Raw genomic sequence first — 26,684 nt, forward strand, 5'->3', positions numbered from 1 at the left:
TACAGTGGCCAACCAGACACCTGTGTGAGCCATTCCATGAAGAAGTTTGTCCATTCGTGAAAGGGCAAGGTTGGTTCTTGCCCTGTAAAGTATATTGGAAACTGGAATTCAGATGGCTTCAGTGAAAAGGCCTCCAAATATCCTCAATCTTCTCCTGTACAGTGGTACCTCGGGTTACAGATGCTTCAGGTTACAGACGCTTCAGGTTACAGACTCTGCTAACCCAGAAATAGTACCTCGGGTTAAGAACTTTGCTTCAGGATGAGAACAGAAATTGTGTTCTGGTGGCATGGCGGCAGCGGGAGTCCCAATTAGCTAAAGTGGTGTCTCAGGTTAAGAACAGTTTCAGGTTAAGAACAGACCTCCGGAACGAATTAAGTTCTTAACCCGAGGTACTACTGTATTTGAAATTCCACTAGGTTCATCCAAGTGGAACCAACGCCTTCCCTAATTTGGATAAGGCTTTTGAATAGTAAGAGCTTCTATAGCATGTCAAAAACTACATAGTTTTAAATCTTTACTAACACACAGGGACATTTAACATACCAGCCAATATTTAAAATAGCTGCATCTGGCAAGTAGGAGCAGGGATAATGTTTTTAATTACCTTAGCCAGCTGACAGGCGCTGATTTTTTTTTAAGTTTTTGAAAATGATTCAAAATATGCTCAGTCATCCAAAAGGCCAAATTATGACATTTGAAAATATAACAGCCTTATGTCCAATCTTGTACATGCAGCTAAAGTATGCCTGGAATGTAGATTTTTTTGGGGGGGGGGAGGGGGGGAAGATAATTCTGTTTGTTTAATAAGTAAAGCAAAAACTGCCACACACACCCCCCCCAGCAATTCAGTTACCTAAAGATTTGTTTATTCATTTTTATGAATAAATTTATTCATCTTTATGGTCCTGGCTGTATATTCAGATGCATTTTATAGTCTGACAAGTGAAGTTATCAATAACATATATTTTGTTTTGAAAATTTGAAGAAGAGGCTTTCCGTGGATAGATTACTTATTCAAATAGATTGTATTTGATATAGCCAACTTTTATGCACAATGTCCTGAACATGTCGGCTTGATAGTCTACTGGCATATGTTTCAGTTGCACTGGTCAAGGCAATATTTTTAACCACGCTTGTAGCTGGAGAAACTCTGACCTTTAATTTTAGTCCTTTCTGTAGGTTTCAGATCCTTTTAGAGTATATACATTTGAACACTTAAGATAGCTACTTGATTCATAGTAGAGACATACTTTTACTGTGTGCTTTGGGGCCAATCGTGACTGAAAACTGGGGTATAAGTATAATTTCACTTTCATTTGGAAATAATTTTGCAAGATATTGATCAGGACCTAGCCACTGTGATCCACGCGACGGTCACCTCCAGACTGGATTATTGTAACTCGCTCTACGTGGGGCTGCCCTTGAGACTGACCCAGAAACTCCAGCGGGTGCAAAATGCTGCAGCGAGACTCCTTACGGGGTCTTCGCTTAGAGATCACATTCATCCGGTGCTATACCAGCTGCACTGGCTCCCGGTGGAGTACAGGATCAGGTTTAAGGTGCTGGTTTTAACCTTCAAAGCCCTATACGGCCTAGGGCCCTCGTACCTACGGGACCGCCTCTCCTGGTATGCCCCACAGAGGAACTTACGATCTTCAAATAAAAACATCTTGAAGGTCCCAAGCCACAGAGAGGTTAGGCTGGCCTCAACTAGAGCCAGGGCTTTTTCGGCTGCGGCTCCAACCTGGTGGAACGCTCTCTCACAAGAGACAAGGGCCCTGCAGGACTTGACATCTTTCCGCAGGGCCTGCAAGACAGAGCTGTTCCACCTGGCCTTTGGTCAGGGCGCAGCCTGACTCCCTCCTCTGGCAATCTTTACAAAACTTTAGTTTATGGTTGCCATCAATTTTGATTTTAATTCATTTTAATCCATTTTTATAATGTTTTATAATGTTGTACTATTTTAGTGTTGTTAGCCGCCCTGAGCCCGGCTTCGGCTGGGGAGGGCGGGATATAAATAAAATTTATTATTATTATTATTATTATTATTTATGTGCATAAGCTGAATAACTCAACTTCCCCCAGCCTCCCACCCCAAACATGACACGTGTAATAGCATTTATATTTAGCATCTCTTGAAACATTCTTTGAACTGGAAGAAATATTCACAAGTGTTTTAAGACTTGTAGTTAGTTTGCCACTAATTTTCTTGTGGGAAATGGTAGTAGATTTGCTTTTCACCACTATGTTCCTAACTAATACCATAACTGAATATTGCAGGTAATATCTTAAATAATTATAATATTGGGATCCCACTAAAAATCTTAACCTGGAATTCCTTAAATTGCTTAACAAATACATAACGTGTTTTTCTGTGTGTCTGTTTGCTTGGTCATGCTGTGTTAACAGTCCCTGAAATGATTCTGTCCTGTCCTCACATCTCACTAATCTCTCAACATGACTGTGGACTCATCAGTCTTGCACAGATTGCTAAAAATACGGCATAGTCTTTTTATGTCTGAGGATGTACACTTCCCCAAGTTGCCTTAGGCATCACACTTATCTGGGATGTCATCTCTGTACAACCAAATAGAAACCAGACAGGGAGAAAAACAGTATTCATCTCCTTTTGCTTTTGGATGATGTAACATAAACTTTGGAAAATAAGAATTGTTAAATTGAGTGTCATTTAGGATGAACGATTGTTCAGCATTAATATGACATGATGAATATTCATCTTGGATTGTGAGGTTGGGAACTTCCTTTGTTGAACAAGAGTTGTGCATGAAAAGTATCCTAACTTCATAGGCTTTGCAGGGCCCCATCTTCTTTTTGTGCACAACTCTTTGGTACTTGAAGGGGTGACTGAACATTACGAAATGTAGGAACAGTGCCAGATTTACGTATAAGCTAAACAAGCTGTAGTTTAGGGCTCCAATCTCGGGGGGGGGGGGGGAATTTAAGGAAAAAAACCCTGGATGTACATTTCCAGAATGTAAGATAAAAAACAAATAAAATAAAACCTACATACAGGAACAGTGATCTGTGTTGTGTATGGATCTATTAGGGCCATAAATTACCATATAGCATATGTTCAACACAAAAGAACAGCAACAATTTGTTGTTGACAAAGGACAGCTGGACATATCAAGGGCCCCATTACCTTCAGTAGTTTAGGGCCTCATCAAACATAAATCCAGCCCTGTGTAGGAGATGTATTAGAGATTTCACAGCATTTATGTAAAACAAAGGACTTTCTCACACATACATGGCTGTCATTGTCATAAGAGATGCTTCCCTGTGGTGAGATTGCATGTCACTGTAGCAGCAGTTTGAATGCCAGAAACACACAAGTAGAGGCAATGAAGTGGATGTCTCCCATCTAATTGGAAAGGAGGACAATGATAGGGTACACCAGACCACTGACGTAGTGTGGGGGGGGCTGAAGGGGCCATTGTTCCTGGCACATTTTTGGGAGGGAGTGCAACCAGGCGCCCCCACAGCAACCTCCCATTGGAGCCTGGCTCCAGCGTGCATCCAGCCGCACTTCCGCTCCTGGGTCAGGTATAACGGAGTGGGGGAGAGTCGGTGAGCCCCCCTCCCCCCTCGGGGTGTGTGTGTGTGCTCCACATGCCTGTCCCAGGCGGCAGATGCATATGCTCCGCCACTTCACCAGACCAAAATGATTTGCCCCACCCCAGCATTTGCCACAGCAGCATTGGATCTCACTCAGGATAGAGACATAATCCTATTTTGCATTATATGCGAGCCTACCCAATTGGCTCTTCCCAAACTACTACATAAACCAAAATGCAGCTATTATTTGAAATATACACTCTAAACTCCTTAGCTACGGTTTTCTGAAAGCTACAAGTGCCATGGTTTGACTAAACCTGGGTGTAGATGGCTTGTGGATATCATTAAGGTTCCTCCCCTCCAACCAATTAATTTTAGCACTGGTGGTGAGATAAGTGGCATCAAATGTAAATCTTTTTTCTTGGGATTGACAGCCAGGTATTCACACAACTTCAGATCTCCCTTGTCAAGTAATGGTGCTATACTTGGGCTGTCTGGATTGAGACCTTTTGGGAAAGTTTTAGGCTTGCCTTGCAAGCCAGCAAAGGTAATGTTCTGCCCATTTTGTAACTTGTTTTTCAGAGTGGAGTGAATGCATCTCCCTATCATTTCCATGTCAGTTGCAAACTCTTTTTATACACATATATACCGTATTTTTCTGTGTATAAGACTAGTTTTTTTTTGGGGGGGGGTTACCAAAAAAATAGGTTTAAAATTGGGGCTTGTCTTATACAAAGGTAGTGCTGAGGGTACTTTCTTAATTTGGAGTCTCCCCAAATAGGGAGTGTCTTATACATGGGGGCGTCTTACACACGGAAAAATATGGTACTTTTTAATAAGTTTATCAACAGCATACAAAAGTGAAAGTAATACAGAAGAAAGCAAAGGAATAAAGAAAGCAATGTACATTGAACAGAGATCATACTCAGTTTTTAGACAAAGATTTATAAATGGGTTATCATGTAAGTTGCAGTAAGGTTTGAGCACTTGAAAATGTATTTAGTTTAAAATGTCTTTCCAGAAAGATGGATGGGCTAGTCTAGGGAAACTTTGGAAGAGACATCTGCAGTCTCAGCAGTGTCAGGTAACAGAAGTATCGTCTCTTCAATTGGAAGTAAAGCACAGATAATGATGCATATTTATACAGAGGTATGATAATGATATGAAACTTGAAACTTAAACTGTCATTGGCTACAACCACTGGTCATTGCAGTATAGGTTTAATAAAACATATGTATACAAATATATACATAATTGGTTGAAGCTTTTCATAATTATTATTTTTTAAATTGATTTATGCCAAGAATTACCTTTTATATGGCATACCAGTCCAAAAAAATGTTCAGGTACATTTTGTAATAAAGTTGGCTTATAATTAGCGCATTGTAACTTGGGGTTCAGCAAATTATCATGAAGTTGGTCCACTTCTTTTCTTACATGTTCATTACAACTAAAAGGGAGAATGAAGTCAAGGTCATAAGGCACTCCACATGCAAATACTTTGTAGTTGATTAAAACAATGAAATTCTCAAGAGGAATACATTGCTCATCATCTTCGGCAACTCTTGGTAACCTTGAACAAATAATTAAACATCTTGGCCTATTTTCTCATCAAGAAAATGAGAGTTTAGAGAGCATTAATTAGGCAATGCTTATAAAGGGCTTTGGAAGACTCCAAAACACATGATTAAGGACTTTCTTCTGTCTAATTCATAAGAGTTGCATATAATCCTAACAAGTAACCTGCTTGTTTCGTACTAATTTTATTTTTCCTGAAACAGTCTTTAGCAAATTAATACATAAATTCCAGGCAACATGCAGTTTGCTACATTTTCATCACTAATAAATACCTTTGTGCTGTTTTGCATTCATTAAACAGTAATCAATTCCTGGTGACTGACTTAAGTTTCGGACTTACCCTGTGTGATAAATCAACAACAAGGTTCATTAGCCTTTATAATTTCTCTGGGATGCATAAGTCATAAAAGTAATTAGTTCTTATCACACATGGTGATTGCATAATTTTATTAAAATGTATTTGGAAGCAGAGTAACTTCAGCAACCAATTAGTAAAGTTCAAGAAGTGGCAGAGTTAAATTATTCCGTGTTTGCTTCTGCTAATGAAAGGTGGCCTGTCTGTTTCTCCTGGAAGCTAGTATCCTGCCACCATGTTCAGTTTTCCCTGTGATGGATTGGGTACATGCATTACTTCTTTTCCTTAACAAAACTCCTGTTTCCTGCCATGAATGAATTGTACAGCTGTAACAGGGTGATCAATTTTCTCTCCCCTCCTAACTGGCAAATGTTCTCTCATAAGGCAGTACTGTGCTGTGCCTTGCTTTGCTTCTCTCAGTGGCTTAAGTTTCCCCCCCAAAGAGGTACACAATCAAGAAACGTACCGTTGCAAAGGAACGGAGACGTTGTGGCTCCAATCCAACTTGAGTTGCAACTCAGGCTACGTTAGTCCACTGCTTCATAAACCAGGGCATGAAGTAGTAGATGAATGTCCAAACACAGCCTTGATAACTAACCTTTAGTTAGTGGGATTGGATGAATTACAGAGCCATGGATGAGTGCTGTTGCTATGTGCTCCTTCCTTGACCCTCTCTGTTAAGTTGTGGGTGAACATATCAGATGACACAGCGATTCTTCAAACAGCTCTTGTTTATTCAGAGAACAGAACAGAACTGAACTGAAGGGCTCCGTCAGCCTGCTTATATAGAGCTCCAGTACAACGTTACTGTAGCAACTTTCTAAAACTATCCAATCACTGAACGTCACTTTCGATCCTTCATTTGCATAACTATCTACAGTATCCCCCTGCTGGCCCAGGGTGAGAACTTCAGTACATAACACTCTCCTCTTCTCTTTCACATTCTGCTTTGCACTAAGCTCCCTGTTGTATCCGAACAGGGAACTCAAGTTTAATATTGGTTTACAAATCTGGATAATAGATCCTGGTTTATTATCCTGATTTGTTAACCAATATTAAGTAAGAGATCATTCAGACACAATGAGGTAGTGCAGCTTAATGCAATGTAGGCTTGCCATGACAAAGGCAGAGCAGGAGGGTAGGAGCACACAGCTATGATGCCTATCTATGCTCTTATTGAACTATGAGTAATAACTAGTGATAGTCATACTCTGAGTACACCTGCTGAAATAATAAGTCCATAGATATCAGTGAGTCTACTCTGAATATGACTTCATTGGATATCAACCCATGGTTATAAAGCCATGGACAAATGTATGAATTCAGTCTAAATATCACTGAAAACAATGGAAAAGTTTTTGTTTTAAAGTTACAAATAACTCATTTCATTGGTTTCAGTGTGGCTAATTTTAGTTTGCTTTAAAAAGCCTGGATATTTGTGGGTGAAGAGGAATAGTGAACTGTTGACTTAACCTCTGTTAGTTGAATAAAAATCACAGAAACCACAGTCAATTAAAGATCAAGCCAAATTATCATGTTCTTGTCTCTGGCAAAAATAGGCCTTCTATCTTTTATTTCAGCTATTCTCAACCTCCCTCTTGATCTGTATGCATATGCATAGACAAAATGCATACTTTTTTTAAAAAAAGTACAGTATAGTGAATTGAAAGACCCAACAGCATGTGTTCTCTTAATTTCTCCACCTTATTCACTTTTCAGCACTAAGCTTTTTTTAAACAGAAACAAATAAACCCCCCCAAAGGAAATAAACCATCAAAGGTTTTAAAAAGGGTCTTGTGAGTCAGATGAGCTGTTGTTTCCCATGCTAGTTTTCCAGCTTGAAAACTTCTGATTATTGTAACATTCTTTAAAAATGACTAAAAACCCTCACCTGCAAACATGGTCATGATTAAGAGAGGTAACTGGCAAGATGTTTGTTTGTTTGGACCAGGATCTTGCTTTGATGCTCTAATGGCATATGAGATTGCATTGTGTGTTTCAGCTGGGGCCAGCTCCCATCATGATAAATTGGGTTAGCTTAGTTTTTGGTGTATAATTATTGGTACTTAATTGTAGCTGTTGTATAAATGAGAGACATCACTTCAATCTGTTTAGGATGTTAGTGAACCAAAAAGGCCAGGACCTCAGTTGTAACTGAAATATGTTTGCTATCAGGATGATGGGAAATTATAATATGCATCCCAGGTTATTGAGACTTCCAACCATTTCCCTCTCAAATTATTATGAATCATATGCACACCTGAACTCTGAGTTACAATTAAATTTGAGTTACTGTGCTAAAGAAAAATACCACCCGGAAACCTTGGACTGAAGATGAAATCACTCCAAATAATGAGAGAACTGGCTTCCTTTCTCTATTTCGCTGCTTTGCTGGATAGTGGTTTTCCCCCTCTTCCTCTGAAATGCAGATAAGCAATAATAGAATCCTTGCAGAGGCAGTATGTTTGTGGTTATCTAGGTGGATGAGAGGCAAGCAAACTTCCTGTATTTTGAAGGACTGTGCATTTTACCCTGGTATTGTTTAACACATAAAGATATTGATAAGAAAATGCCAGTTTCATATCAGCTTGTGCAAAGGAAGGAAGACAACAGGACTAACACTGTATGAATACAAGTGTGTCTACAGCAAGCGCTGCCCCTTACAAAAGGGGGCACAAAGTTACAGTAGCATTTCATCGTTTGCCATAGAATGTATGGCACTTGGGAACTGTCTCAAGACACAATGGCGACTGCTAACTTAGAATCTCAGAAAATGACCACCTGCGTTTATTCACAGACAATAGGCTTGCCAGAGCCTATTAGTCTTATACAGTTTACAAAATAAGTAAAGCAATTCCCAGCAAAGGCACATAGTTAAAACAAAACAGAAAAGGTGGCACTTACCAAAATACAAGGATACTTCATGGGCTCCCCAAAGGACTGTGTTGCCTGATTTCACAGCTGTTTGTAAACTCAAAACTGTAATTGATATTCTTGTGCTACTACATATCTATTATTGATATTATTTTGATATTGATATTCTTGTGCTACTACGTAACTATTTTGTTTTTGTTTTGGAAAGATAAACGGAGAAACCTAGAGTATAAATAAGGTGGTCAACCCCCGATTGTGCATACATTAGTTTGTCAGATCTGTTCGCACCTTTCTGTTGTAATGCTGCGAAGATCACACACACACACACACACACACACACACACACACACACACAGTGTGTGTGTGTGTGTGTGTGTGTGTGTGTGTGTGTGTATTCTTTGATCTAAACCATCCGAAAATGCAATATTAGGGCAGTGTACAATGTTAAGGTATAAAACACAATAAAAAACACCCCCACAGATAATCATTAAGGTGGCTAGCTATTAAAATTAAACAGCAGCCAAGGCCTATTGGCATAAAAAGGTCTTCATGAGGCACCCAGAAGATAAACGCGAGGGTCCCTGCTGGTAGAACATTGCATACCATGGGGCTGGGGACACTAAATATATGCCTTCCAGTTGAGGCCAGGCAGGGCTGTGTAACATGGGCGGCATCTAGCAGCGCTCCTCAGGGGGATGTCAGTCATTGAGCTGGGCTTTATCGATTTTGGTTACAGCAGGGCTGGGATGGGGAGCCTGTAACCCTTCAAATGTTGTTTTGCAACTCCCAGCACCCCTGATCATTGTCTGTGCTAGCTGGTGCACATAGAAGTGGGAGCTCAAAAACATCTAGAAGGATGCAGGTTCCCCACCCTGTAGTATGGGGCAGCCAATGTGGTGCCCTCCAGATGTTCCCATCTTCCCTGAACTTTGGACATGCTGGCTGGGGCTGATGGGAGTTGGAGCAGAACAGTATATGGAAGGCACCATTTTGACTACCTTTGTCTTAACAGGGAAAACAGCAGCAGCAGTGAGAGTATTCAGTGTTTCTGTTTTGGTTAATATTTTCAAGTTCTCTACTTAGCAAGGTTGATCTCTGTAGTATGAAAAGCTGTGGGTAATTAGGCATTTTGGGTAGGAAGACTTCTTAAAGAATAGCCCTCTTGCAGAAACTTTTTTTTTTTTTGCTCACAGGAACATAATGCCTTATATGTAGTGCCGAATATTTTCTTCCATCTTCCCTTTCTAGTTCAGTGGGATTCTTTTTCCAATTAAAAATATGCAGTTATGCTTTGCTGGAAGGCGCTCTGTATTCATGAATGAAGATTCCCCAACGCTTTTGGAAAAAAGAAATATATATATGAAAAGGGCATAGATGACTTGGCAAATAGCTGTTACTATCTAAGATTTCTTCCTTTTCTTGAACTTATATCATTTACCATTAAATTTATTGTATATCCAGCAATGCAAGAGGGATTATCATTAACTGTTTGAGCATACTGTAGTTTGGGAATATTTTTTAAAACTGCAAACTGGCAGATTGAGCTCAAGTTCTCAAGCCAAATCCTATGTGTTGTCAGTACATGTGGCTGTTAACCAGAAGGTTGGTGGTTCGGGCCCACCTAGGATTCTGCATTGCAGAGGGTTGGACAAGATGACCCTTGGCAGCCCTTCCAATGCTACAATTCGATGAAGTAAATCCAATGGGGCTTATTTCCAGGTGGGGATGTATTATTATTTTGCATTGTTTTATACAAATATATAAAATACAGAACAGCTGACACAAATGTTTAAAAACCAAAAACAAATAAAATAGATAAAAAGTATAGCGCTGCATCCAACATAGAACTTCATGAATGTTTTGTAAATACAAGGATTTCTGCTTGGGCAGCAGAATTTGAGGAGAGAAAGCCCATCACACAAGCAGAAATGTTTGCGCTAATGGGACTCACTAGTAGAATACTGCCCATAAAACACAGAAATGCTAAATGTTTTCATCCAATGCCAGCAATAACAAGGAAAATATCCTGCACAGACCCCAATATAAAAAAAGAACACAGAACAGGCCATAAATCACTCCACATTAAGTTCCCAAAGCCCAGGAAAATGAGAATTTTTTTTGCCTGGCACCTAAGAGCTAAAAATGTTGTTGCCATGCATGCTTCTTTGGGGAGAACATTCCACATTTTGATTGGGGTGGACATCTCGGATATCCAGTAAGCTCTGCTTACTTGTTCAACATAGGTTTACTTTGAAGTCCATGATGACAGACCCATGGGAATGCTTCCAATCCTAGGGAATAAAGCAGTTAAGTAGATGAGTGTGGGGTACTTTAGGATTTTCCTAAAAGCTATACAGAAAGCAGAGCATTTATCAATGCATGTGCTCATTAAGCATAATGTGAATTGATTTTAAACAATTACATACATAGCCTACTTTTGTCATTTAGTCAAGGCTAGCATCTGTGTCACAAATCCATTACACTTAACAGTGTGCTAGTGTCCAGTACTAATATTTTCTTAGAGTGGAGGTGAGAAAACTGTAGCCGTTTAGATGGTTGGGCTGAACATCAACCCTGAACATTGGCTGTGATGGCTGGGGCTCATTGGGTTGGGGACACAGCTTCCCTACCTGGTCTACCACCAGTAGTTGAACCTCCATGATCTGTCAGTAGAGGGTTTAGTTCCATTGACTTTTCATAGTTTGTGAGAGTTGGACTGGGCTCTGTTTACTGGAGTTGAACTATAAAAAGTGTAGGTTTTTTTGAACCTTACATATTTGCCTGATACATACACTCTGCTGAAGCTACAAATTGCAGTTCGGTTGGTTTCTCAAAAATTTCTTTCAGCACTCATGCACTAGAGGGAGCTGCTATTCTACTAGTGATGGAGCTAAAATTTTATTTTTTTTAAATAGAGTACACATAAGCCTCCCCCATTTATTTCCCTTCTCATTTCTAAATGGGGTATCCTACCTGCAAACCTTCTGCTGTCCCTAGGCCTAGAAGGGACTTTTGTGGCATGTCGGAAAATCCTGTCTCTCCTCCCCACTTCCAATTGCACTGCTCTCATGCTACCAACTCCCCTGCCCTAAGATATTTTAAACTTTGAGGTCAGGTCATGCTATGTTGCTTTTAGTGTGATGTGCAATTGCATGTGCGTCCATACAGACATCCACATTGAGATGCACATCCAAGGGTGCATTCCATTGAAAGAAGGGTAGTGCAAACTGATGCCACCCATTCAGGTTAATACATACATTCTGTGGTCCATGTGACTCAGATCTGTGTTTCCTGATTCAGTGAGTGGTGTGCATGCAACAACTACTTCTGTGTGCATATTTCCTTGCTTGGACTGGGCAAGGAAATGTGGGAAGGTGAGAGGAGGAGAAATGCAACAGCTGGATGATCCTCAGGAACTCTTCCAACTTGATGATTCTATGGTCTGTGGCATGATACAGACCTATAATGGGAGGGGTAAAGTAGCAGAAATCTGGAGGGCTGCCATCCATTAGCAAAAGTGCCTTCTACTCACACAAGCACCTTTGGGTCCACCCAATTATTTCCAAAGAACAATAACATTGCTTTCAGCTTTTCTCTCTCTTCATTTCCCCCCCAATCAAGTAGAGCAGTGTTGGTCAACCTTCTCGGGCCAGTGGGTACATTTCAAATTTTGAGAGTGTGCCATGGGCACCAGTCACAAAATGGCTGCTAAATTCCAGATTTGTTTTCTCCCAAGAAAATTGCACTTGCCAGATGCACCCCTTTGGCATCAGACAAAGGGCAAGCTTTAGGCCTGGTGTCTATCTTTGGAAGAAATCAATAACAGAATAGAAATCAAGAAGGAGAATTCTGTTTTCTTCTATTAAGCTATTTCAGGTTATAACAGGTTCTACCCTAAATTCCTATTCAGTCTTTCTGTTCTCTTGGTGTCTACTGCCCCAGCAAATCGCCTGGCTGTGTAAATTATATTCACACGCTAGCAATTTGGACGTACATTTCTATTATCATAAATCATCACTTCATGGTTTATCTTCTACAGTATATGCCGTCTTGTATATCTGCCATGCGTTCAGTCTGTGTCTTACACTTCTTCTAGTAGGCTCTGGCCTTTGAAAACTTAGACCACTATTAAATAGTTTGTTTCTCAGGGGATATGCTTTAATTGATGCATGCTAACATTGCTACCCTTATTAACTGATAGGTTGTAATACTGTTTTGACTTTTAAATTAAGCAGTTGCTGCAAACTCTGTTGAAATCACAGTACTTTGCTTTGCTTTCCCAGTAAAAATGTCAAGAGATCTGATCACAGATCTCCTGTGTGGCATATTTAGTTTGACCCCTACACATACATGGATTTACCAACTGGACTTTTCTTGATCTATTACAGTGCCTGCAATTTCCCACAGAACCATGCAATCAAAAGCATTTTCCATGTATCCACCATGCTGTTCTTGTATTGATGCACAAGCGGGAGAAATTGCCTGCTGATAGAGTATTTCCAGTGTGAATGGCATATCTACGTTGCAACTGGTTTCTGATTGAAAGTAGTTATTACACAGTGAGTGTAATGCGTATTATCTGGCCAAAGTTAGACTTTGAAGTCTCAGTGTTTTCAGTTGGAAGAGAGTTAAGCATGTCTAAACCTCCCTTTGACATCTATAGGATTCAAAGGTGCTTAACTTTGTTAAGCGTCAGTGGACATTTCTGAGTCTTTGCATCTTTATCTTCATACAGGTAGCTGCATTTCATGCAAAATAGCAGTCTTATTCCCTCTAAGTGGCTTGTTGGTTTGGGGATGCATAGGTTAGTGAAGCTGCAAACAGGACAAGATTACAGACCAGAAATATTTCCTAGATTGGCTGCAAAATATATTTTAGAAGAATGTACACACGCATACACACATGGGGCCGAGGACTAGCCTTTCAGATGGCCACTGCACATGGCTCTCATGCTACCAAAAAGCATTGGCAGTAGCAGCCTGTGAAGAAAATGGGCTGTTATAAAAAATAAAATAAAAATCTTTTAAGTATTTTGTAAGGAGACGGGGGGATTAATTTTTGGCTTGATTCATGACTTGAAGGATCCAGAAAAATAACTTGGAAGGTGTCACAAATAATCGAGGGAAGATAAGATATATCATAGGCAATTGTTTTTTGTGAAGCTTATGAAATGTTTGTGGATTGAGGGGCAAATCTAAGGCAACTCCATGCTGTAATTTAGCCAGGGTCTTCCTTGACATTCAGATCAGGAGGATCTCAGAAAAGGGGACCACCCTGTTGCAGGGGAGAATGAAGAAAGGAGATCTATGTAAGTCTTTGACTTAGGGACTGCCTAGTGAGAGAAAAGCTCCATGCACTTAACCCATTTTACTTTGCTCCACTTGGGAAATTGCTTTGTGTGCATGCAACCATACATTTACACTTTATTTCCTAAGAACAAACATCATTATCTTCACAGTGAACTTTTAATATTACTTCACAAAACCTCAAAGCCTTTAATTTAATTTAAGCCGCCCCACGCACCAAGAGACACAAGGGAGTCTTAGACCGTTTGGTGAAAGGCAGCCTGGAGGAATAAAGACATTTCACCTGGCGGCAGCAAAACATAAACAGGGAGGGAAGGCACACTGGGGAGCAACACTGCTTTGGCCGGATCTCCCTTCCCTGCAGAGTTTAATTCCTTTGAGCCTGGGGGGGAGAGGGTATAAAGAGATGGAGGGAATAAGGCTCAGAGGCTCAGAACCTTCAAGATCCTTGACTAAGCTGCTTGTTAATGGCTCAGGCTACAATTCTTGATAGTAATACGGGTGTGGAAGATACATGCATATACACTTTTAAAAGAAAAGAAAAGAAAAGAAATTGCACACTTGCCTGTTGGACTAGGCAAGCTGCTTTTCTTTTCAAATGTCTTTCCTCTTCAGCCACATGATCAGCCGCACTAAAAGCATTTGATATATCTCCGCACTACGTTATGAAAGCCCTTCCTTAATATATGGTGGTATTGCGGTTTTCAAATAAGTAGCTAATAGAATCTTGGTGACAACCAACAAATGCATAGCGTCGTTTTACTGGCAGTCAAAGTCTGTTATCTTCAAAAAATAAAAATAAAAATCCAAATTAAGATTAATCCTAATAATTTGACCATTTCCTTCCAAGATTTGCAACCACAACCTCTTCATTGAATTACAATTTCACCAAAGATGCATGAATTTGAAATACCATTTAGAGCACATGAACCAATTGGTTTTGAAGAATTCTGTTTATTCCAACACAAATCGTCTGCTGCCTTAACTGTCTAGTATTGAAGCTGCTGAAAACCATAACAAACTGATGAAATTTTAATACTTTTATGACTGGCATCTTTTATACGAGCTCCCAAATCAATAATTCTTATCAACATCTCTCAACAAGCAATTTTTTAAAGGGTACCTTTCTTAATAAATGTCTTGTTCAACAACTGCCTTCTTAATTAGTTGGCTGACGCAGCAATAATTAATGCTTTACACGTTTTCCCAGCAAGTGATTCCAGGCAGGCCTCTCAACGCTCTCCTCCTTAGGAGAATTTAGGATAAGTGCCACATGTTCGATGGCTAAGCAATTTAAAATTCCATCATCAGTCATCATTTTGCAGGATGACTGGGTGTAATTATGCATCATGGCTGCCTGTTGATCATTGCAACTCTCAGGCTACAAATTGCTATTTTTTCCAAGCAAGGTAGTTTAACCTATTTATTCTAACAGAGACCTTCTAAAATCTATGAAAATGCGTATTTATGCAGGGGTACCCTCTTTCAAATTGAGGTGAATACTGGAAATAAACTTCAGTGTACAGTCTAATTTAAGCATTTCACCAGAAGTTGATATCATTTGTTCTTAGACCAGCAGAGAGTAGGATCAACAATCAAAGTCAATTCATTTTAAGTAAACAAACGTATTCCCTCTTATAATAATAATAATGATTTTATTGCATTAGCCATGCGGCCATAGCATAATATACATAGAAATAACAACATAAAATGGGGGTGGGGAGATAAAAGTGTATGTCGTCCTGGGCGAATACTTTGAGAGAATGGGGATAACAAAGGTAACGGGGGATTTAAAACATCGAGTGACAGAGAATACAAAAAACAGGTTCGATTGTGCGGCGTATCGACTACATCTGTGGTATTGAAGAAGGAGTTGGTGCCGCTTTCCTCTTCATCACACTAAGCAGGAAATTAGCTGTCATCTCGGTAATCCAACAATCAGAATCCTGCAGAAGAAGGGACACTATCCAAGGCTGGATTGGGAGATGAAGCTTGTTCACAAGAGGAGTTAGAAACCGAGATCTTTCATCTGTCCAGTTGGGACAGAAGAGCATTACATGTTCCATAGTCTCCAGAGCCGTGTCATTGCAGGAGCATGTTCTATTTGCGATGGGAACTCTGGAGTAACGACCCGACAGAACTGCTGTAGGAAAACAGTTGAGACGGGCACAGGTAAAGGCCCTTCGTTTAGCCTCCGAAGGAATTGTAAAGCAGTATAGAGGGATCCCTTCAGGGGGTGGAATAGCTAGGGCTAAGCCTGAACACGGCCCTCTTGCATGGGAAGCTGTATTAGAGAAGTCAAGTTGCTGTAGCTTCTTTTTGATTAGAGGTAGGGCCGCCGGGCTAATACACTCTAAATTAAAAACAGTTTTGCGGTTCAAATTGAGAAGAGAGCGGAATTTGAGATTAATTGTAGTTTTCCAAGGAGAATTATGAATATCTCTTAGGATCAGATTGGAGAAACCACCTCTAATTCGAGCATCCGATGGTAGTAGGTGGGAGCTGTAGGAAAAGGCTCGACTCCATGCTCGTTTTACAATTGAGGGCTGGGCGAACTCAAGTCGTAGGGCTGCACCTGAGACACATCTTGGGACGCCGGAAAGAGATCTCAGAAACATGTGAAGTGAGCGATCCAAGTTACCTGATATTGCTGTAGTCCATACTTCGCAGCCATATAATAGTTTAGGGACAACTTTGGCATTAAACATTTGAATTGCTGCTGGAAGGTGTTTGCCGCCCTTCTGGTGATAAAATCAGACAATGGCATTAGAGGTCGTGGTTGCAGCAAGAGAGGCAGATTGTAGATGGGTGGTCCAGGAGAGATTATAAGTAAATATTAAGCCTAGATATTTAAAGGCTTTTACCTTTTCTAAGTAGCCACCTGTGATCTTAAGCGGCTCCAGCTTGAGTTTGAGGGAACGAGTGAAGTGGAGAACTTTCGATTTTTTATAATTAATATTAAGAGCTTCCGCCTTACAATAGGCGATAAATGCATTAACTGCATTTGCTAGGTCCGCAGCTGTTCTGGATAAGATGACGGCATCATCCGCATAGAAAAGGGAAGCAACAGGGTGGCCTGCTAAGTGAGGAGGGTACTTAGTTGCTAGCTTCAAAGGGGAAAGGGCATCATGAAGATAAAGATTAAACAGTAAAGGGGCCAAGAGACAACCTTGTCGGACGCCCCTGGCCGTTGGGAATGGAGTGGTAAGGTAGCCGTTGGGACCAATTCGGACGCGAGCTGTGGTGTTTGAATAAAGGGAAATAATTAGGGAAAGGAGGTGCGGATCAATTCCCAAATGGGCAAGTTTGGACCATAATCTCTGCCTAGGAATGGAATCAAAGGCGGCCTCCAGGTCCATGAAAGCGGCAAACAGGTGGCCTTGCCTTGGTGCAGTGTATTTACTGGCAAGGTGATAAAGAGTTAGACAGTGGTCCATGGTTGATGCTGACTTCCGGAAGCCAATCTGTTCTGGCGGTAGAATGTTTCTCTCATGGACCCATGAAAGAAGTTCTTCCAGTAAGACAGCGGCAAATATTTTCCCCGGAATAGATAGTAAGCTGATGGGGTGATAGTTCCTAGGGATGTTTGGCTGGCCGCCTTTGAAAATCGGAACTATTGTAGCTTCTCTCCAGGAGTCGGGGATGTCTAAGGCGGAGGAGATAGCGGTGAATACAGGAGTCAGCTGTTCACTCTACCAAAGAGGATCAGTTAGGAAAAGGTCCAACGGGACCATGTCTGGGCCGGGCGCCTTATTCCTACGCATGGACATTATGATGTTGAAGATGCGGGTTGAGGTAAAATTTACTGAGGAGGTGGAACTAAGAGAACAGGAACAGAGGTCCAACGGGTTTTGAAGGTGATCTGTAGGATGATTTGGAGAAGCGAAACTGGCTGAATAATAAGTGATCCATTCGTCAGCAGAAATCAGGATAGCTGAATTGAGTGGTGCCGAAGGCCTAACTAAGCGCCAAAAGGAGCGGAAGTCATGCCCCTCTACAGCTGAACGAAGAGTGGACCAAGCCTCAAGGATGTGTTGCTGTTTCTTGCAGTGAATCATGTTTTTGTATGTCCTTTTAGTAGCTAGAAGCTCTGCACGGGTTTGGGGGTCGTTGGAAAATTTGATGATTCTGACCATTTTCCTAATTCGCCTTCTTAGGACTTTACATTCCTTGTCAAACCAAGGTGATTCAGAGAAGAAGCGTTGGTGGGTAGGCGAGGTGATGGTTATGTAAGGTGTTGAAAAAGCATCAATTAATTTCCGGTATTGGTCAGCGGGCGGAATTGAGTCAGAAAGAACTGTAGGCATATCAAGTGATTTTTGTATGTCCAGGGCAAGAGAGGAGCTGAGGCTTGTCCATTTCTTTGTTTTATATACAGGGTAGCTTTGTACGGTGGAACTATAGTTTGAGGGGACTGAGAATGGCTCTATTAGGTTTAACATTAAAGTCAATGGAAGGTGGTCACCACCAAAATATTCAGCCACTTCCATTTTTGTAGAAATTGAGAATAGCTCCGGCGTCAATAGAATGTAGTCGACAACACTGGTCCCCCGGGAAGAGATGCACGTTAACTGCTGCGAGGACAAGGGAGTAACGTTGCCATTTGCGATGCAAAGATCGTTTTCGATGGCCAATTCCCTCTTTCTTTACAAAAAACAATACTCTGCATCTCATTTCTTAGATGCCAGTTGTGGGGGTTTTTTCTTTCTTTCTTGGATCTAGGTTGGCCTTGGCAAAGTAAATTACTTTACCATTAACCTGTTGGTCACTAGACAAGAATGGTATTTTCTATGGATTGCAGCATGTCCAGACTGCTTTTTCTCTTTTTCTTTTAAAAGCTACAGTCTTACCATTCTGTCAAGGTGGGCTAACCTGTCAAAAACAGTCCCACTGTAAAGAGTGATAAGAATGGATAAACTGAAAAGAACAATATATGGCTTACTGAACAAATGCTTGAGGGGGAAAATTGGGATATAGTCTGTAGAGCCCAATGCCATCATGCTTTGAAAAGAACAGGGAAGTGCAGTATGGGCAAGGGAAAACTTAATTAACACTTGCCACTAGTAATAGAAACAAAAGGGAAATTTTGTTTACCTTTTAGTTGCGGAAGAAATAACTGAAAATAGCATGTAAGAAGCAAACACACGGACTAAGTTAACCAATGTAACAGCAGAAGGATGCATTAAATGTGCATAAGTAATTATGAATTCATGGTATCACTTGCCTGGAAAAAGAATATCAGTTTAAAAGTAAATTTGATGTGTCATAACATATTTACATTTCTCTTAATCTTAAACATCTGTGCACCGTTAACGTAGAAGCTTAAGTGTTAAATTTCGCAGAGTAATTCAAGTTACTGGATCAGTTGTATGAGTGTTTTAGAGCAGCATTTAACTTTCTCTGTTAGTTCCCCACCCGTGTGGTGGGCAATGGAGAGATTGTGACTACAATCTACAGTGGTGCATGGAATCTGCAATAGGTTCTCTGGGGTTCTTGTTGTTGTTTTATAAGGAATTTCCTTAATTGAAAGCTTTTCTAAGTGAAACTTAGAAACTTTAAAAAGTGAAAGAGCCTATGTGTACAAGACTCAGTGTTTTTATTTTATGAGAGCTTGAAAAGCAGCTTTCATGGGGGGTGGGGAGTGGGAGCTGTTGAGAAGAGAATGCTCTAAGAAATATAGGGTTGTGTACTTACACTGTGTGAGTGCTGCTCCGGGTCCCATTAAACTTTATTTAGAAATGTCAAGGTTTACATATGGTCACTGCTTTCATTAAAATGTTAATGCTGCTTAACTGCTCAAATAAAGTATGTCTTAAGTACACAGTGCTGGTGAGAACACTTTTGAACCGTCTGTTGTTGTTTTTTAATAGGACTCCTGAATTATTCAGTGAGCTCACAGGTACATGGCACAGTTATTCTCAAATTGTGTTTACCCAGTAGCTTAAATGCCACCCACTGTGACGTTTATTAGTACACCCGTCTGAGGGCCCTGCACAATGCAGAGGGGATGGTGATCTCTAACAAAGGGTGTGTTCACACCTCTCTGACAGCAGAAACTGAGCAGTAATTTATGCTGTGTTTATTTTACCAATTAGTCTGCATTGTCTCCCATTGCTAGTTTTTGAAGCTTCATGCATATGACATTAGCAACAATCCATATTGATTCTGCAGTTCCTTGAGAAATACTGTTGTTTGATGTGTTTTTCCTCAAACCAGCTTCAGTCCAGCTGGGAAACTTAAGCCACATTCACTTTGCAGTTAAGCCAGGTGCGTACATTTGAGAGCACCAATGCACATGCATGGAGGAGCACGTCTGTGCAGATGACAGCTTCATAAATAGGAGCTCCAGAGGGGTTGCAGGCTTGGGAAAACTGAACAGGTAGCACAGGTGAAGACATCCCCAACCCCTCTCTGTGTATGTTGTTGTCGTTTAGTCATTTAGTCGTGTCCGACTCTTCGGGACCCCATGGACCAGAGCACGCCAGGCACTCCTGTCTTCCACTGCCTCCACAGCTTGGTCAAACTCATGCTGGTAGCTTCAAGAACTGTGTATAGCAAGGTGCAAATGTGAATTGAAATGCAGAGGGGGGTAGGGACAGGGAATGGCTTCACTGCATTTTTAGTGGCTAATGTGTACCTTATTTTCCCATGCATTAGCAAGATTTCTTGACTCAGAAAATGGGCACAGATAATGTGACTCAGAAAATGGACACAGATAGTGGCATGGAGAAGAGAAGCTGCGTGCTGCCAGCCAGCCGGTTGGCAGAAGCGCACATTCCTCCTATGCCACTGTGCATGGGAAACACTCCCTAGATCGTTTCCCGTGCACATCGGCATCACGGGAAGTTGTGCTCCCGCCAACCGGCGGGCGGGAGCGTAACTTCCCCTGATGCCACTGTGCACAGGAAACACTCCTGCCAACTGGGGGGCAGGCAGGAGCGCAACTCCCCCTGGTGCCGCTGTGCACAGGAAACACTGCTGCCAACCAGCGGACGGGTGGGAGCGCAACTTCCCCTGATGCCACTGTGCGTGGGAAAAGATCTAGGGAGTCTTTCCTGCCTGCAGCTGCGTGGGGGGGGGGGGAGAAGCTCAACAACTTTGGGCCATCTCCCCTCATTTTCTTAAAATGGAGTCCCCAAAAATATAGGGGGTATTATACATGGGGGTGTCTTATAGACGGAAAAATACGGCATATAGCATCAGCAATAAAGTGCTTACATTTGATAGATAATGCAAGTGAAGTGGAAGGAATAGGTTTAATCCCCACTGAGGGTAGCATGTACAGTGCAGGTGCTTTACTATTGAAGTAACTTCTGCAGCAAACTACTTCTGTTCGAGAAATAAGTAAATATATATAGTTTTTTGGCCTAAGGACTCCCACGGTAGGTACAAATGAACCCAGGGAATTATCAGCATACATTGTGAACTACAATCTTGGCAACTGAAAATGCACAACTGGCAATCTGATATCACCGAGTTAGCACTGGTACATCACTTCCACGAGTAGAACTGTTCCTTAAAATAGATGGTGGAGCGATTTGGAAGTTGGTAGATTAAAAGAACACATCCCAAAGTGCAGAGTTTAAAATATACCCCTGCACATTCTACCAGCTGTAATCTTTTTTTTCTTTTCTTTTTTTGTAAAGAAAAAAGTATTGGAAGATTTTTCTTCCAATTCGAAGTAGAGATTTGAGGTCATGTGCAATAGACAATTTTTCTTGCACCATTACAGATCATTCCTGTCTCGAATGCTGAAGAACCACAGCATTTTTCACATCCCAGCCAAAGTGCGTCTTCTACATACAGCACCCTTCAGAAATCATAGAAGGTTTTTTCCCCTTTTGAACCTTTTCTCTCATGGTTAAATGCATCAGAATGTGTGTTGCTTTAAGGGCCTGGCTACCTTAATATTTTTATTTATGTTCAGGGGTTTGATGCCACAATTTTAAATAAAATTGTTCAATCTTTGCTAATTCCATATGTAATTGGAGCCCTGTTATAAACAGTGGTATTGCTAGTGCACTGAGAGGCATGTAAGAAGAACTGACAGTGACTTGGCATGGTGTAGCACAAACACATGTGCATATGGACTGCTGGAGCTTGGAGATCTGAAGCCATGCCACTCAGGCTAGGAGCAAGTACAGAAAGAAGATCAGCCCCTTTGTGGTCTTTACTTTACTAGAGAGCCAGTGTGGTGTAGTGGTTAAGAGCAGTGGTCTCCTAATCTGGGGAACCGGGTTCGCGTCTCCGCTCCTCCACATGCAGCTGCTGGGTGACCTTGGGCTAGTCACACTTCTCTGAAGTCTCTCAGCCCCACTCACCTCACAGAGTGTTTGTTGTGGGGGAGGAAGGGAAAGGAGATTGTTAGCTGCTTTGAGACTCCTTAGGGTAGTGATAAAGCGGGATATCAAATTCAAACTCTTCTTCTTTTTCCTTCCCCATTTTATCCTGTATCTGCCTGTCACTGTATCTCCTTTGCAATAACCATCTGTATGAATTTTTTCAAGGTCACAGCCACTTTATCAAAATAAATCTTCTTAGTGCTCTCACCAGCTCAGCAGCAGACCAACACTACTTGTGATGCTTCTTAGGGCTCTGTCAGTAGATCGATGGCCATGCTGTCACTGTCTGGCAACGCTGATTTGGCACTGGTGGCAACAAAGAAAAGTGGAAAGCCCTGGAAGTGCACACTTTCAGACCCATTTTAGGTGTTGGTATCGTCATCTTCTAGGCCCAAAGGAAAGGCAGTATTCACTTCTGTGATTTTTATCCAGTAAGGTGCTGTTGGACCTTACCTCACTGACCTTGTGTAGCAACATAAGATTTACCTTTAACCACCTGTAAAGGATTTACCTGTATAGAAATTAAGTTTCTTCAGTTTAGAAGAGACTGCACTTCTTTTCTGCGCGCACACACACACACACACACACACACACACAGAGAGAGAGAGAGAGTCTTGATTGAAATTTCAGGATGAGCAAAGCTGATTATTATTTGATGGAAATCAGTTTAATGTCTGTAGCGTCTGAAATGGAAGCTTTCTAGTAAAATATACAGCTAAGGTTGATTGCTCTGAACAAAATGATGAGCAGAGAAATATCTGTCATACTAAAACCTTACACTGATTGGGCAGATGGTAGCTTAACACAACTTAGGGGAAAATGGAAGAGATAGAATGGCTTTTTTTGTAACACAAAGAGAAGCCCACCAAGGTTTTCTGACCCCAGAAACTTGGGGTCAACAGCTATCTGCCCGTCCCTTAAGGAGCAGCATATTGCACTTGGCCTCAGGCTGTGCGTCTCAATCTTAACATGAGGTTAGAGATGATCCCCACATCCACCTCATGGAAGACAGAAGGGCAGTGTTCCTGCTGTGCTTTAAATGCCCACAATAACAAGCTCTCCAGCTTGCAGCTGCAAAGGGATGGGTAGGGATTGTCCAGCAGTTCCACTTCATTTCAGAGGCTTTGGGAGGGCTTTGGAATCCACTGCAAAGGAAGCAGATGATCTCTGTCCTTTTGCATTGCAGTTCTTTCCATGTGCCTTGGAAGCACGGGACCAAGACAATCAATCAAAATCAAACAAAATGTTTATTCGGCTTTACGCCCATCATGAAACACGACACAACAGAACAAATAAAATAAAACAGCGGACTTGTACAAGCCACAAATAATATATCACAGTTCATATTTAATTTCAAGCTGGAGTGTGTGTGTGTGTGTGTGTGTGTGTGTGTGTGTGTGTGTGTTGGGAAGACTGTTCATACCACTGAGTTGTGCTTCCAGGCACCTCCAAATTGCAGTGCAACAGGAGGGAGATTCTCTGCATCGAGGATGCAGTTCCTTATGCTTACCACAATGAGCATGGAAGTCATAACCCCTCTCTTAACACAAGTTATCTGAATGCAGCCTTGATGTTCTTCCTTGTAATTTCCAGCTGTTACAGGGGTCACTAAACACACAGTCCTTATAGGTCTTTTAAAATCCATGTTCATTATTGACCAAGGTGGTGCTCCTTGAACCAGAGATTCTGCAAACAGTAATCGAAAATTCAGACTTCCCTACCAAGGGCTGCCATACTGAAAAGAACTCTTGTGTGAAAGACTTCAAGCAAAGAGAAAGATGAAAGTTGGTGTTGATTAATTTTGACATGACAAAGTTCTGCTCATCTTCAAAGAGCATTTGCCTCGTTCTATTTTTGAATGTAGTAGAGGGCAGGGGATGAAGGTCACCCACTTGGAAGAACAATAGCGTTGGGGTACTTGTAAAATGGAATTGAAAAGAAGGAAGGCATCCACTATTAGGGCTTTACCAGAAATGGACAAAACTTGTTTGTGAGATCCTTATTTGTAAAAGATGATAGATAAATAGTGTACATTGCCTGGTACTGAACTGAAAATGGAAGCAGGTGGAAATATAAATACCATAAGATTTCTCAATTTACAGAAGAAGGGGATATTGACATTGGCTTGTTTCCCCCCCACAAAAAAGGAGAAAGAGAATAAAAAAAAAAAGATCATTTCCAATGCTACCAGAACTGGAGGGCACATAATGAACTGTAAAAGAAAATAGCAGATGTATGATCATGCTATGGTGCACCTCTTCGCAATAAGAAGGTTTTTTCTAATGTGTAGCAAACTCTTTTTTTGCTGGTTGAGAATGTAGAGCTACATGGTATGGTTGATGCCGTACACGACAGCTCCAACTATATAATAATAATAATAATAATAATAATAATAATAATAATAATAATAAATTATTTATACTGTGCCCTCCCCAGCCAGAGCCGGGCTCAGGGTGGCTAACACCAGTAAAATTACAGTAAAAACATAGTCATACCTCAGGTTGAATGTGCTTCAGGTTGAGCGCTTTCGGGTTGCGCTCCGTGGTAACCTGGAAGTAACGGAGCGCGTTCCTTCCAGGTTTCGCCACTCGCGCATGCGCAGACGCTCAAAATGACATCACGCGCATGTCCGGAAGCAGCAAAACGGAACGGATCCCATTTGCATCCTGAGGTACCACTGTAATAGGAAAAGAAAAACCAATTTAAAATACAGGTTAAAATGCAATTTAAAATGCAGTCTCATTTTAAAAGTAGATCATATAAATGTGTGGCTGGAAGATGGTCATTTTAAAATATTATGTTACTGTTGCCATATATAAATTCTAGAGAGAATTCAGGAATTCTGTTCTTTTTTTCCTTTTTTAGGTATATAGAAATCTTGAAGGAGCATAAACCTAAGCTGGTTTGGGATGAACAAATAGCTGAACACTATTTTGAATACAAAAAGTGAGTTGCAATCATAAAATGACCCCCCCTTTCTAATATTCATTTTAATATTCATTTTATACAAAATTCATGGGAGCAACTGCCTCCAGATTTTACTTTACTCAAAGTAGAGGAATGAAAAACTGTTGTTGTTGTTTTATTTAAAAAGTAAAAAACAGCATAATAATCAGTTCAGCAATACTCAATGCAATTAGATCAATAGCAGGATTTTGCCACCTTTACAATAGACAAGTGCTACTCCTTTAAGGAAAGTAAGAGGATTCAGTGAGGAGTTAATGTGAAACTATCCTTGATTTTAATAGCAATCCAGTTAAAATTATGCACGTGAATCAGGATATACTTTATTTTGTTGTAAATTTCTAGTGGAAATTAGACACCAACCTATTCTCAAAAAGTAGCTTTCAAAGGGTGACATTAAATGTTGGGTTATTCCAGATGCTCTGTCTCCACAAGTATATCAGCTTGCCAGACAGAAAGATCCCCTTCCACCCATATGCTGTTCTGGGGTTTCTCCTGACCCCGTTCCCTGAGCCAATTTTTGGGGTCCAGAAGAACACGATGGGGAAGAGATGGGGAAAACCCCTACAGCGCAAGGGAAACCCTTGTTTAGAGCTTCCGCTGACGGGGTTCGTTAGGTAAATCCTGCCCAATGTCTCTTGTGGCATACTTAAACTGGCCACTTTTTAATTGCAAGAGCCCCATGTTGGTATCCTACTTGAAAATCACCGCTCCCTGGTTGCTCCTACATGTACTGTTTGCAGCAAACAGCGCCTTTGGGTGCAAATGGCAGTATTAGTGAGCAAATGTAAGCAAGCTTTTGAGAAATGTGAATAACATGTAGCTTGTCCCTAAGCATGTCCTCGGAGACTTCAATGCCAAGAGACATTGAATTTAAGCAGTGCAGGTTGGGGTGAGGGGCTGCCATTTGCCTTTAGATCCTTTTAAGACCACAACTCAGAAAAAGAGTGAAACCACCACGTGCCCCTTTCTGAGCAGCTGGTGTTCTGCCCGTCTCCTTGTTTTCCATTAGGAATTGACCACCAGACTATATAATGGTTTGACCAAAGCACTTTCCTCTCCCACCTTCCCACCCCCTCACTTTAGATGGATTTTGGCTACCCACATGGCAGAAAAGTATGCCCAATTGTGAAGCATCTCATCTGCAGTCACTGAGAAGTCTAGATTCTAAACTAAATGCAAAAGCCAAGAAATGAAATCATCGAAGTTTAAACAACTTATGCTCACCTTCAAAACCCTTTGCCCTTCAATCAGCCATTGATTATACTAGAAGCTGCTTCTGGAGACAAATTTGCTAGTTCTGAGTTTTTTTCAGCCTGCAGGCTACTTAAAGTACAGTCTCTGTCACTCTTTCTTAGTATGAACTTCTTTATTTTATTGTACAAACAACCCATTATTCTTTGTCTCTCCCTTCTCTGTTCCCTGGAAAGAAACAATTTCAGGGTGGGATAAAATACACAAGATATATGTCTCATGATAATATCAATTTTCATAACTGTTTTCTCTTTTTGTGCTTTGTAGAAGTAAAGGAGGCAAGCATGCAGTCTTCTATCCAACTTTAAAGGTATGCACCCTTCTGTTTTGGAAACAAAAAGGAACATGGCCAAAGGCTCAATCTGATTTTAGTGGAGTTGGAATGCATCCAAAGCGCGAGTTTATTTTATATACAGTTACTCCAAGGCAGGA

The 26,684-nt window shown here is 41.0% G+C and overlaps 1 protein-coding gene across 7 annotated transcripts in view; it reads left to right on the forward strand.

Moving 5' to 3' along the window:
* The window catches only part of CHID1 (chitinase domain containing 1), a 133,242-nt gene that overhangs the window by 75,767 nt on the left and 30,791 nt on the right, over positions 1-26,684 (forward strand). For 6 of the 7 annotated variants that reach the window (XR_014161116.1, XR_014161117.1, XM_081880572.1 and 3 more), the window contains exons 11-14: positions 12,775-12,820; positions 13,636-13,694; positions 24,900-24,980; positions 26,520-26,562. Coding sequence is in view for 5 of the 7 variants with exons in the window: in XM_081880572.1 (XP_081736698.1) it covers positions 12,775-12,820; positions 13,636-13,694; positions 24,900-24,980; positions 26,520-26,562 (229 nt within the window). In the remaining 2 variants the exon portion in view is untranslated. The remainder of the gene's footprint in view (positions 1-12,774; positions 12,821-13,635; positions 13,695-24,899; positions 24,981-26,519; positions 26,563-26,684) is intronic. The other variant, XM_081880574.1, reaches the window with a different exon arrangement.

Source organism: Podarcis erhardii (genome assembly GCF_964252035.2).
Source record: "Podarcis erhardii genome assembly, chromosome: 1".
Taxonomy (NCBI): domain Eukaryota; kingdom Metazoa; phylum Chordata; class Lepidosauria; order Squamata; family Lacertidae; genus Podarcis; species Podarcis erhardii.